The following is a 14,255-nucleotide window of genomic DNA, read 5'->3' on the forward strand; positions in this document are numbered from 1 at the left end:
TTATAAGAACAAAATATCTACAAAACTGTAAAATGAAATTTCCCTGTACAGTTAAGGAATATATATCAACTGCATATAAACGACTCAAATAATCTCACTAAAGTCACAGTTACTTAAGTTTACTTACGTTTCATATCCATATTCCGGGTTTTATAAACAAAGTACGTATAAATCTGCGTTGTGCGTATTAGAATCTGATCTCCACTATAACGTATTGAGCGATACCACCAAGAGCCCTAAACACAAAATAAACAAGAAGTGACAAATGAAAACTAAAATACATTTTAAGTTTGATTCAGAATATGTTTATGGTCAAATTTTCCAATTATTCATAAACCAATAAAACATCTGAGCTTTAAAACAAATGCCACATTGTTACATATTTCAAATGATTTCTTTAGTAAATATTTACATACTGTCTCGAGCCTAAACACCAAAGTTTCAGCTAGAAATTGTCTGAAGACAAAACGAGAATAAGCAACAAGTTGAATCCTGACATATGGCATGTATTCAATAAGTATTTAATAAATAAGTTTAGTAGCAATTTTACAGTTGGCATGATATTTTCATTCACATTATTTCATTCAGTTGGGTCCTCACACAACAATCATATGAAGAAAGCAAGACTGGTTAATTATCAGCCTTGCTATCGGACTCAGAGGAACTAAAGGATCAGAAAGGATACCAGAAGTAAAAGTAATAAATGGTTAAAATCAAGAGATAAACCTCATGGTATCTCCATATTATGGTACCATGCAGCTGTTTAAAAAATGAGGTTGCTCTATATGTAGTACTCCTATTGTTGTTATTAGGTGCCGTCGAGTCGGTTCCAACTCATAGTGACCCTATGCAAAACAGAACAAAACACTGCCCAGTCTGAGCCATCCTTACAATCGTTACGCTTGAGCCCTATATACTAAGCAAAACAAAGTCACAGAACAATATATATAGTATGGTCACCTTAAAGTTAAAAAAAAAAAAAAAGTCATGTGAGGAGAGTAGACATAAATGCATAGAAAAAAAGATCTGAAAGAGAAACAGAAACTTAGTAATTATTTCCGAGAGAGAAACAGAACTGAATAAGGTGGTAAAGGAAGACTTTCTTTTTAAATTCTAAGTACATCTGTATTATCTCAATTATGTGAAAACATATGGATTGGAAGGAGATAACATTTTAACAGATTCAAGTGACTGATATCACACGCAAACAATGGATTATGTTGTTGTGTGCTACAGAGCTCATTCTCATAGCCTCTCTACAGGACAGAGTAGAACTTCTCCATAGGGTTTTGTAGGCTGTAATCTTTACAGAAGCAGATAGCCAAGTCTTTTCTCCATGGAGCAGCGGATGGGTTTGAACCACCAACATGTTGGTCAGTGGCCAAGCACTTTAACATGAATTATATTCTAGTGCAAATTACAATCTTACAGGGAGACTCCAAAACATACCAATTCCCTTTCCAAAACTGTTAATAAAAAGAGCTAGAACTTACCACAACAACTGGAAGGATAACCATAAATGCCAACCCATAAACAAGTAATACCTAGAATTGAAAAGAAGATAAAAAAGGCATGACCTTCGTCAGGTAAATTATAACAACATTCATGAACACTTATTTGCAGGCTAACAATGCAGGAGGCAGTATTAAAAGCATTCCTCATGTATTACCTTGTTTAATCCTTATTCTCATATTCTATGAGGAAGGTACTATCATTATTCACCTTTTGCAGACAGGGAATACATGCAGCTGTTTAAAAAAAGAGGTTGCTCTATATGTAGTACCCCTATTGTTGTTGTTAGGTGCCATCGAGTTGGTTCCAACTCATAGTGACCCTACATACAGATTACACAGCTTGTCCCAGGTCACAAAACTACTAAGTAGTGGAGCCAGGGTTTGAACCCAGGCAGTCCATCCCTAAAATCCATGCTCTTATCCACTACAATAAATTACCTTTTAATTTGTTACTGACACTCTTCTCAAAAACCACAGCAAAACATAGTTTTATAAATTATGTTTTCCTTCCAGTCAGGTCCATATCCATACTGTGCAAGTAGTCAGTACCTTGGAAAAAAATGAGCAGCAGCACTCTTGGCTAAAATGGTTTCTTTGCCTAAATATCAAGGGGCCACTTTATAAGATTCTGTTTGCTAGTCTTATCTGTCTGTTGATTTCAGGGTTTTCTCCTACTACTTGATCCCAACTCTGGTAGCTTACTAACTTTCTCTGTTACTCCCACAGAATAATCCTAAGCATGACAAATATGCTTACGTGCAGCAACGATATACCCCTGAAGATAATAAATTTTAAGCTGCCATAAAATAGGATTGAATAGCCATTTTTAAAACCAACTACAATCTGATTGTGTGGATTTTTTTTTAATTGCCTCAAATATAGCTCCTAGATAATTATTTCCAAGAAAGATGAAGTAGGGAATCATCTATTCTTAAACAACAGGTTAAGATAATTCCTGATGCTTTGGAGCTGCAGCACCTATCCCTGACTGAAGTCTGATATCTGACTGCCTCCTCAAGTACCGTATGGAATATATACCATTTAATTTAGTGTGTATTAAAATTAATTTAGCCTGGGTAAAGATGGAAGCCCCCACGTGTCTATCAGTTTGCCATACTGTGGGGGCTTGGGTGTTGCTGTGATGCTGGAAGCTAAGACTGACTAGGAGGAAGGACCCAGCAGTCTGCTTCTGAAAAGCATTACCAGTGAAAACCTTATGAATAGCAGTGGGACACTGTCTGATACAATGCTGGAAGATGAGCCCCCCAGGTTGGAAGGCACTCAAAAGATGACTGGGGAAGAACTGCTTCCTTAAAGTATAGTCAACCTTAATGACGTGGATGGAGTAAAGCTTTCATGATCTTCATTTGCTGATATGGCACAACTCAAAATGAGAAGAAACACCTGCAAACATCCATGAATAATTGGAACCTGGAATATATATTATTTTTTTTTTTTTATGAATCTAGGAAAATCGGAAATCGTCAAAAATGAAATGGAACGCATAAACATCGATATCCTAGGCATTAGTGAGCTGAAATGGACTGGTATTGGCCATTTGAATTGGAAAATCATATAGTCTACTATGCTGGGAATGACAACTCGAAGAGGAATGGTATTGCATTCCTCGTCAAAAAGAACGTTTCAAGATCTATCCTGAAGTACGATGCTGTCAGTGATAGGAAAATATCCATACGCCCACAAGGAAGACAAGTTAATACGACTATTATTCAAATTTACGCACCAACCACTAGGGCCAAAGATGAAAAAATATAAGATTTTTATCAGCTGCTGCTTTCTGAAATAGATCGAACATGCAATCGAGATGCACTGATAATTACTGGTGATTGGAATGCGAAAGTTGGAAACAAAGAAGAAGGATCAGTAGTTGGAAAATATGGCCTTGGTGATAGAAACAATGCCAGAGATCGAATGATAGAATTTTGCAAGACCAACAACTTCTTCATTGCAAATACATTCTTTCACCAACATAAATGGCAATTATACACATGGACCTCACCAGAGGGAATACACAGAAATCAAACTGACTACATCTGTGGAAAGAGACGATGGAAAAGCTCAATTTCATCAGTCAGAACAAGGCCAGGGGCCAACTGTGGAACAGACCATCAATTGCTCATATACAAGTTCAAGCTGAAACCAAAGAAAATCACAGCAAGCCCACGAGAGCCAAAATATGACCTTCAGTATATCCCACCTGAATTTAGAGACCATTTCAAGAACAGATTTGACGCACTGAACACTGCTGACCGAAGACCAGACGAGTTGTGGAATGACATCAAGGACATCATCCATGAAGAAAGCAAGAGGTCATTGAAAAGACAGGAAAGAAAGAAAAGACCAAGATGGATGTCAAAGGACATTCTGAAACTTGCTCTTGAGCGTTGAGCAGCTAAAGCAAGAGGAAGAATTCATGAAGTAAAAGAACTGAACAGAAGATTTCAAAGGGCCTCTTGAGAAGGCAAAGTAAAGTATTATAATGACATGTGCAAAGAGCTGGAGATGGAAAACCAAAAGGGAAGAACATGCTCGGCGTTTCTCAAGCTGAAAGAACTAAAGAAAAAATTCAAGCCTCGAGTTGCAATAGTGAAGGATTCTATGGGGAAAATATTAAATGACGCAGGAAGCATCAAAAGAAGATGGAAGGAATACACACATTATACCAAAAAGAATTTGTCGATGTTCAACTATTTCAAGAGGTGGCATATGATCAGGAACCAATGGTACTGAAGAAAGAAGTCCAAGCTGCTCTGACGGCATTGGCGAAAAACAAGGCTCCAGGAATTGATGGAATATCAATTGAGATGTTTCAACAAACAGATACAGCGCTGAAGGTGCTCACTCGCCTATGTCAAGAAATATGGAAGACAGCTTCCCAGCCAACTGACTGGAAGAGATCCATATTTATGCCTATTCCCAAGAAAGGTGATCCAACTGAATATGGAAATTATAGAACAATATCATTAATACCACACGCAAGCAAAATTTTGCTGAAGATCATTCAAAAATGACTGCAGCAGTATATTGACAGGGAACTGCCAGAAATTCAAGCTGGTTTCAGAAGAGGACAAGGAACTAGGGATATCACTGCTGATGTCCGATGGATCCTGGCTTAAAGCAGAGAATACCAGAGGATATTTACCTGTGTTTTACTGACTATTCAAAGGCATTCGACTGTGTGGATCATAACAAACTATGGATAACACTGCGAGGAACGGGAATTCCAGAATGCTTAATCGTGCTCACGAGGAACCTGTATGTAGACCAAGAGGCAGTCGTTCAAACACAACAAGGGGATACTGATTGGTTTAAAGTCAGGAAAGGTGTGCGTCAGGGTTGTATTCTTTCACCATACCTATTCAATCTGTATGCCAAGCAAATAACACAAGAAGCTGGACTATATGAAGAAGAACACGGCATCAGGATTGGAGGAAGACTCATTACCAACCTGCATTATGCAGATGACACAGCCTTGCTTGCTGAAAATGAAGAGGACTTGAAGCACTTACTAATGAAGATCAAAGGCCACAGCCTTCAGTATGGACTGCACCTCAACATAAAGAAAACAAAAATCCTCACAACTGGACCAATGAGCACCGTTATGATAAACGGAGAAAAGACTGAAGTTGTCAAGGATTTCATTTTACTTGGATCTACAATCAACAGCCATGGAAGCAGTGGTCAAGAAATCAAAAGATGCATTGCATTGGGTAAATCTATTGCAAAGGACCTTTTTAAAGTGTTGAAGAGCAAGGATGTCACCTTGAAGACTAAGGTGCACCTGACCCACGTCATGGTATTTTCAATCACATCATATGCATGTGAAAGCTGGAAAATGAATAAGGAAGACTGAAGAAGAATTGATGCCTTTGAATTGTGGTGTTGGCGAAGAATATTGAATATACCATGGACTGCCAAAAGAATGAACAAATCTGTCCTGGAAGAAGTACAACCAGAATGCTCCTTAGAAGCAAGGATGGCGAGACTGTATCTTACATACTTTGGACATATTGTCAGGAGCATCAGTCCCTGGAGAAGGACATCATGCTTGGCAGAGTACAGGGTCAGTGGAAAAGAGGAAGACCCTCAATGAGGCAGACTGACACAGTGGCTGCAACAATGAGCCCAAGCATAACAACGATTTTAAGGATGGCTCAGGACCTGGCAGTGTTTCGTTCTGTTGTGCATGGGGTCGCTATGAGTCGGAACCGACTCGACGGCTCCTAACAACAGCAAAAGATGGAAGAAAAGATAATTTGAACTTTCCAAAAAAGCAGTCCTTAGGATAAATGTGGATACTGTTGAAAACCAGTAGTTTCCCAAACCAAGGGAAGGACCAAATTCTGAAGCTACTTCCAAAAGAGAAGAAATCACCACAATTTTAATGCTTTAAAACTACTTTTAGAACATCCTGTCCCAAACCAGCCGCCTAATAATGGGAACCAATTCCTTTCTCCGTTATGTAAAAACTATCTTCAAAGTTCAAGCTAGAAAATAAAACCTTAAAGGCCACTACATTTTCTGAGAAAGCAAGGCAGAATGCAGGTGATTCTTTTTTTTTTTTTTTAATACTCTCATTTATTTTTCAAATTTTCTTCAACTAAACTAGCATGTATTATATTTTAAATACACAGTTAAATTTTAAAACATACCAGTATTTTTTTTGTAATACCAACACATACCATATATAACAAAAATTATATCAGATACATTATAATGTTTCATATTTAAATGCACTCACCAAAATTGAATTTTTCTGGTCAACAATCCAAGCTGGCAAGGCAATTCCAAAGCTTGTGGCTGAAATAGGAGGAAAGTGATAGTTTCTAAAGAAACAGACTTCCAGTTTTACTTATTTATATCCCCAAAATTTGCCCCCCACAAAAAACTTTGAGAAAGATTATCTTAGTATGTGTATCTCCATAAAACAAAAGTTAAGAAACATGACTTATTATCTGAAACTTCAAATTTTTCAAGGTAAAAATAAATCTTAAAAAACCTGAAATTCTTTTGTGTTCTGTTCATATAAACATGATGAATACATGCAAAAATGTTTGAAGTCACAAAAAAAAAAAATAGATTTTTCTCACTCAGTTTTTATCAACTCCTCCTTGGAAACTCTATGGGGCAGTTCTACTCTGTCCTACAGGTCGCTATGAGTCGGAAATTTATCAACTACAAACTAGAAATGACTAATAACGTGGCTACTCTCCTCCCTGAGTCAGCCTTAGTTCTATCTTCCAAACCTGTATATAGGAGGAAATACAAAAATAAAGGCAACTCAATTTACATATCTATTTAACTCCTCATGGTAATAATTTTCCTATTCATAAACTAAGAAAATCAAAATATTCCTTTTAATCTAGTTAACATTTTCATTAACACATATCATATCAACAATATTTAATCATTATTTAACACACCTTGAGGCCCATCTGGATTTCCAAATTCTTCCCAATTTTTTCGAGACTCTTCATCAGTTAAACTAGCATCAAAAGAACAAAGTTTCAAAATTAGAAAGATATATCTGAAAAGAGGGTACTCATACATACAAATTCAACTAACCAAGCAACTCGTTTCTTAAAAGATGTTAATTTCAGGGAACCAAGGAAAGCCTCTCTGATACCACGGAAAAAACAGGGAGGGCGAGGAGGAGAGAGCAGGAAATTCTGCATTACAGAAAATGTTACCTATTGAATCTTAACATAATTTCCCGGTTGGGCCATGGGTTCTCAAGTTTAGCCAGTTCAAGTCAGAAGATGAAACTTTAAAGGCCACTACATTTTCTGAGAAGGCAAGGAGTAGTACAGGTGATTTTAATTTTTTTCTTTATACCCTCATATATTTTACAAATTTTCTTCAATAAGTATGTATTACACTTCAATATTGATAAATATATACATATTTAAATATTAACCTAATAAATAATGGCGGCTTTATCCAAAACACTGACACCACATTCTCAAAGAACAAATGAACACCTGTAAAAAACCACTGCTATGGAACAGGTCATTTGCCTTGTGCTGAGGTCATAATTTCCCCTAAGCAACCATTAACCCAAAAAAAAAAACCTGCTAAAACAACAGCTTCCTAATCCTGGCAATATGAAAGTGACAGTGATTTTTAAACACCTAAGTGTAAACGTAACCCCGGACCTGAGCAATGGTTCAAGGCACAGAATCAGAGTGGTTTTATTTCAGGTCTCAATGTAGATGTTAAAACACATTAGAAGAAAAATTCAATTCCTTCAAAAACTTTACAATGTAGCTAAGGAGACAGGGCAGACATATGTCCTAATCTAATTTTAGCCATTATTTCTATTTCCCAGAACTTAAGCACTTAATATGCAACATATTTTCTATTCAACAAAGCCCCAAGTTGACAAAGGCAATGCAAGAATACCACCTTTATAAAATAGCAAAAAGTACACTGATTAGTTTTCAATGATTTGAAAATATTATTAAACTTATCAATTTAATCATTCATGAGAACAGGTACCTTGACATCTTTAGTCCTTGTTTAGATATTTCACATACACCATTTGACCCAAGGCCACAGTAAAATATAGAAGCCAGTGAGAATAGACAGGTCAACTAAAAACTGGAAATGATGAATAATTACAGTGACTACTTGTCATGGGTTGAATTATGTCCCCCCAAAAATGTACGTATCAATTGGGCTGGGCCACGATTCCCAGTACTGTGTGATTTTCCCGTATGTTGTAAATCCTGCCTCTGTTAATGCGGGAGGGTAGGCAGCAGCTGTGAGGCAGGACTCAATCTACAAGACCGGATTGTGTCTTGAGGCAATCGCTCAAGATATAAAAGGAAAGAAGAAAGCAGAGAGACAGGGAACCTCATACCACCAAGAAAGCAGTGCCAGGAGCAGAGCATGTCCTCTGGACCCAGGGTTCCTGAGCAAAGAAGCTCCTAGTTTGGGGCAAGATTGATGAGAAGGCCGGCAGAGAGAGAAAGCCTTCCCCTGGAACTGACACCTTGAATTTGGACTTTTGACCTACTTTACTGAGGAAATAAATTTCTCTTTGTTAAAGCCATCTACTTGTGCTATTTCTGTTATGGTAGCACTAGATGACTGACACTACTCTTCTAAGTTAAGAGAAGTTAGTAAGAGCTGGTGCTGAGACTTCTTTTTTGGCTAACGGGCTATTTCTCAAAAATTATGCCCTGGTTTCCCGTACAATTGCCTACCCAACCCAAAGCTTTAGCTATTATTTCTATCAATATTCTGTTTTCTAATCTAATTCTTTTTCCCAAAATAATCCTCTGTCCCCTTCTGCCCTTCTGATGATGACAACACAACGAACTGTTCTTTATTCTCTATATAATGGCCTCAGATTTTGTAAAATGAAGCACAGCTCACATCAGAGAAGCAGTATTGATTCTGCAGCATACACATACACATGCCTGCTTACAATCCCATAACTCATTCATTAAATCAGCTTGTACAACTGCTGTGTAACAGGCACCATGCTGGGCACTTAAACGAATCATCAACTTTTTAAAACCCAGTATAAGATGAACAACTGCCTCCTTTGCCATGAAACCAAAAGAACTGGATGGTGCCTGGCTACCATTACTGAACATTTTGATCAAAGATTCAATAAAAGAATCCTGATCAAAACGGGGAAAATGCAGAGCAGAATTTCAAATTCCCAAGGAATCCAGAATTTCTAGAACCATGGAGGCTGGATAATCCCCTGAAACCACGAGATAATCTTTAAACTTTAAGCCAAAAATATCCCTGGATTTCTAAAAAAAACTAGCTTAATTAGTAAAGAATGTCTGCCTTGCACATTATGTCTGACAATAGCAACTCGAAGATTAGATAGGAACCTTAGGAGCAGTGAGTTTATATGAACAGAGGAGGAACAACTCAGAAAAGGAGGGGGAAATATTTGCAGAACTTGAAAAATGTAATCAGTGTCACTGAAATGTATGTGTAGAAACCTGAATTGGTATATCTTTTTACAGTGTATATTCTCAATAAACCCTGGTGGCGTCAGAATTGACTCAACAGCAATGGGTTTAAATGGGTGTATTCTCAATAATAAAAAATAGTGTTTTAAAATTATTTGAAATTAAAAAAAATGTATGTGACTATAGCAAAAAGCATAAAGATGGGATGCAGAGGACTGAAGGTAGAGATATATTATGTTAGAGCATTTTGGTCAATAAGAGCTGATCAACCACATAGTCTATTATGTTCTTCTTGGGATTAGTTGGGTTAGAGTGAGAACCATCTGACTCCTGATTCTCTCACCGGAAAGTATGAGGAAAAGGACCCTACATCTAGTAAGCACTTACTGTATGCACTGACTCTTCAGAATAACCCAATGAGGTGAGTTGATTACTAACCTCATTTTACAGTAATCTCTATCCAAGAGACAGAGAAATAAAGTATTTTATTCAAATAGTCCATCTAGTAACTGGCAGAATTGGGATTCAAACCAGGCCTATTAGATCCCAAAGCCATGTTCTTGTCCACTGGTCCATACTGTTTCTCACAAAACAAGGACTACAGGTCACCTTCAGAAAGTTTGGATCTCAGAGGCCACTGTACTTGGGTCTAGAGATTATATAGGAATACCCTCAAGTGCACTCCCCACCTACAAACATTCCCCTGAATGGAAAGGAAATCTCCCAGTTAAACTCATCCCAGGCCTGCATTTTTCAAGGAAAGACAGCATATCTCACAGCCATTCAATCCCTGACACTCCGCTTTCCTTCACATTTCCACGGTGCCTCTCCTTGAATATTTCCAAGGATCACCCAATAACATTAGAAAACTAAATCACAGGGACAAATTCAGCATCAGGAAAATATATAACACATTCCATTTAAATATTTAAAACATATATAGGGTCGCTATGAGTTGGAATCAACTCAACGGCACTGGGTTTTTTTTTATCCAGTGTTACATTAGGTACTGAAAAGAGAAAGCAAAGACGTACAAAATATGACCTCTGCCAACAAGACTGTACAGTGGCAGTCAAGAGGGCCTTCAGGACCCCTTCAGCTCCAACACTATGGATTTCCAACTACCTGAACTCCTTTGATAAATTTAAAGATTTATTTACAAATTATTAACTTTATGGCGGAGATCTTGAGACTACCAAAGGGTTAAGGGCCCCAGTCAAATGAAAACAGCACATCTCTAAAATTATACTTCCAGAAGATATATAAATAAATGTAATTGACAAAAAAAAAAAGTCAGTATAAGAAAGCAACTGATTTTTTGCTACTTATCAGTGCTTCAGCATAATAACATTCCTAAGACTTAAAGTACCTAAAAGCTATGTGGTTTCATTATAACACATATGTAACAAGCCTGAACAAGATCAATGACACAAAGGTAATTTTTAGAAGTTCAATTACTGCGAAGTTTCTAAATATACTTATATCCCTTAACTTTTGGGGAGTCATACACTTGGCTGCTAACTGAAAGGATGGCAGTTTAAGTCTACTACCCAGAGGCATTTCAGAAGAAAGGCCTAGCAAACTACTTCCAAAAAATCAGTGAGAGTTGCCAGGTAACACCCGCCAGAGAAATCCCAACGTAATAAGGTCCCACAGAAGTGTCACTGGCCCAGAGTGGGACCCAGTAGCCCGTTCTCTCTCTGCTGGAGGCCTGTCCCCACACTTTGGCAGCTAGGGCAAGGGAAATGTTACAGGAAGGTCGGCTCTGTCTCTCATTATTGCTCATATAGTCCAAAAGCCCAAAGACACCAATTTGTACACTCAGCTGCAGTGGCAAGCCTGGCTGTTCTGAGTGGGGGTGCTGATCAGCTACCAGCTACTCCATTCCACTCGGAAATTTAAGTCCCATTTTGTGAGGATTGACTAATACGCCTGGTACATAGTAAGTATTCACACTTGGCACATAGAAAGTATTCAATTAATGACTGAAAGAAGAATGCAAATGATATGGTATGAATATGCCAAGGGAAAACAACTGAGCATTGGAGAAGGCATGAATGGCACTCAAGATCAGTCTTCAGAGACCTGAGATTAAACTTGAATCACTAAAACAAGATCTTAAGGAGTTCTTTAAAATATCAGGTTGGGACAAGAAACTTCAATATGCTGTTTATAGTGAATTGAGTACGTTTCCTTTACCTAGTCATCCTGTTGCCCCTCTCGAACATCTTAAAGAACCTTCGGTATACAGGAGGAAAGCACAGGGAAGTTGGGAAAAAAGAATTCTGAAAAGTTGAAATAGTATGTTCATTGAACTCAGTATTCTACTGGCACAAAAGAGGCCTGTTGGGGAACAGAAAGAACTTTTGAACAAATGGAATGAAATGGAAACTGATAAACCAGATTTAAGCCTTTTCAGACCTGTTTATGCACCTAAGGATTTTCTTGAGGTATTAATTAATCTTTGCAACCCAAATTATGAAAACAGTGATTCTCTTAGTTTCAGGACGCATCTGCATTTAATCCAAGTTCTTCTGAAAGTAAAAGACATTCCTGAATTGAAAGAATTCTTTGTAGAACTCAGCTTAAATACAGGACAACTGGGTCCAGATGATTCTACACAAGTGCCTCCTGAACTTTTTGAAAATGAGCATGTACATATAGGGCAGAAGTTTTAGCAGAACAAGATAGTGCTGCTGCTCAGCAGTGTATCAGACAAGGAAGTCCCATAGCACTGGGAGATGAACTGTGGACTCTCATTTCAAATACTTTCAGTCAGCCTGTGGATATCTTGTACCATGAGCAGCTGAAGACCAATGTGATACAACATGACCTTTTGGTGGACGGTCTAACAAGCAATGATGATTATTATTTTGTATTTGAAGATTACTTATATCAGGTATTACTCTGGTTTTCCTGAGATACATCCATGCTGGATCACTCTGCATACAACAGTGCTTCATCACCGAAATCATACATAAGTGGAAATCTAGGACTAGAAGAATATGCCATCTTTTATCTACCAAATGGTGTAATCCCTTTTCATGGATTTTCAACATGTATTGTGCCACTGTTTTCTATACACGAGCCTTCCGAATTGTATCACATATTCCGTGAGATGTATGCACTTTTTTTTTTCAAACTCCATTCCATCTCTTCTCAGCCTTCTGCTATTGTGTCACTGTGTTTGCTATTTGAAACTCTTCTTCAAACATATCTTCCTCAACTCTTTTATCATCTACGTGGAATTGGGGCTCAACCGCTTCGCGTACCATTTAAATAGATGGTTCGAGCTTTATCTGGGTACTTAGCTACTGATCAACTCTTGTTTCTGCAGGATAGAAATCTTAGGATACAACTCTTTAGAAATTCTTGCTGTCCTGGCAACGGCTGCCTTCCGAGCAGTGAACCTGAGGGAGGTGACATTACTGGCTGCAGCTCAAGCAGTTCTTGCTGACCTTTCTACTTCAAAAGTTATGCCTCTTCTTCAAATTTTTCTGTTTGCTACTGTCACCCCAATCTTCTTCAAGGTCACTGACAACACATCTAGTTTTTCACTAGAAACTAATCATGAGCTATGCAAACTCTGCATAAAACCAAAATTAAACTTGGCATATAAGCCAATAAAGACCAGTTAAAAACAAAAAGAAAAGAAAAACCAACCACTGAAAACCCTACGGAGCGCAGCTCTACTGACACACATGAAGTTGCCGTGAGCCAGAATTCACTCAATGGCTACTGGTTGTGTGTGTGTGTAGTTTTTACATCCTATTAAGAATGTAATGAAATCTACAGACCTTCTATCCTAGAAAAAATGCACATGTACAAACACATATTAATTCTCTATACAATCCCAGAGACCTTAGATTGTAAATCCTGACCTAGAGAATACTTCCCCTAAATTTTATGAGTGACCATGTATACAGTTTGTGTAGAATTAAGTTACATAATCATGTGCAGAAATGCATGAAAACACATGGCTTCTTAAAAACTAAAATACCTTAAATATAATAACTATGCTGCCCACTGGGTATAAAGTAGCCTAAAGATAGGTTTTTACACTGGAAAACCAAGTTCCAATTGTATCCGGAAGAATGAATCAGAGAATTCAACAGTTGGTCTAATCCCTCAAAAATAACCAGACCTCATCTCCCTTATGTTAGAACCTGGTATGAAGAAATAAGAATAACCCAGCTGGTATGCGATCAAACACAAGAAGAGAAAATTTCCTGAATAACCAAAGCCAAATCCTAAAAAACTTTGCAGATCAACACCTACAACCGCATTCCATAAGCTGCTTGAGTTATACTTAGGCTGCTATAGTTATACATAAGATAGCAGTTTCAATTCAATCACTCAAAACTTTTTTTCAGTAATAGACACACCTTTTGATCTAATCTATACTTGTGCAAGTTAGAAGATCTCAAAGCTCTGGATCCCACAATCATTTTAATTCTTCATTTGACTGACAGACCATCATCAACTGTTCAAGATATTTAACATACAAAATATTCTGTATCTTCATCATGTAACTGAGTTTAAAAATCAAAGGTCTTACATTATTCTTCTGCACTTTTTAAAATAGTGACCATACATCATCAAGAATCAGATTCCTAATGTTAGAAAATCATGTATGGGTAAAAGATTCAAAGTACAAGATAGACCAAAGGATTTTAATGTAGCAGAGTAAGGTAAGTTCATTGACACTGCAACTAACCTTTAAGAAACTACCCTTTATTGGAGTTTTGGCACAGGACCAAAGAAGGGTATCCACACCTGTCTG

At 37.5% G+C, this 14,255-nt stretch overlaps 1 protein-coding gene and 1 pseudogene across 3 annotated transcripts in view; one reads left to right on the plus strand and one right to left on the minus strand.

Moving 5' to 3' along the window:
* The window catches only part of SEC63 (SEC63 homolog, protein translocation regulator), a 78,797-nt gene that overhangs the window by 36,576 nt on the left and 27,966 nt on the right, over nt 1-14,255 (minus strand). For all 3 annotated transcript variants that reach the window (XM_064289499.1, XM_010600917.3, XM_064289501.1), the window contains exons 5-8: nt 6,959-7,020; nt 6,277-6,335; nt 1,494-1,544; nt 128-236 (exon numbers count right to left, since the gene is read on the minus strand). In XM_064289499.1, the coding sequence (XP_064145569.1) occupies nt 128-236; nt 1,494-1,544; nt 6,277-6,335; nt 6,959-7,020 (281 nt within the window). The remainder of the gene's footprint in view (nt 1-127; nt 237-1,493; nt 1,545-6,276; nt 6,336-6,958; nt 7,021-14,255) is intronic.
* LOC104845693 (TBC1 domain family member 19-like) lies at nt 11,197-13,110 on the plus strand (annotated as a pseudogene).

The sequence above is a fragment of the Loxodonta africana genome, chromosome 1 (genome assembly GCF_030014295.1).
Source record: "Loxodonta africana isolate mLoxAfr1 chromosome 1, mLoxAfr1.hap2, whole genome shotgun sequence".
NCBI lineage: Eukaryota > Metazoa > Chordata > Mammalia > Proboscidea > Elephantidae > Loxodonta > Loxodonta africana.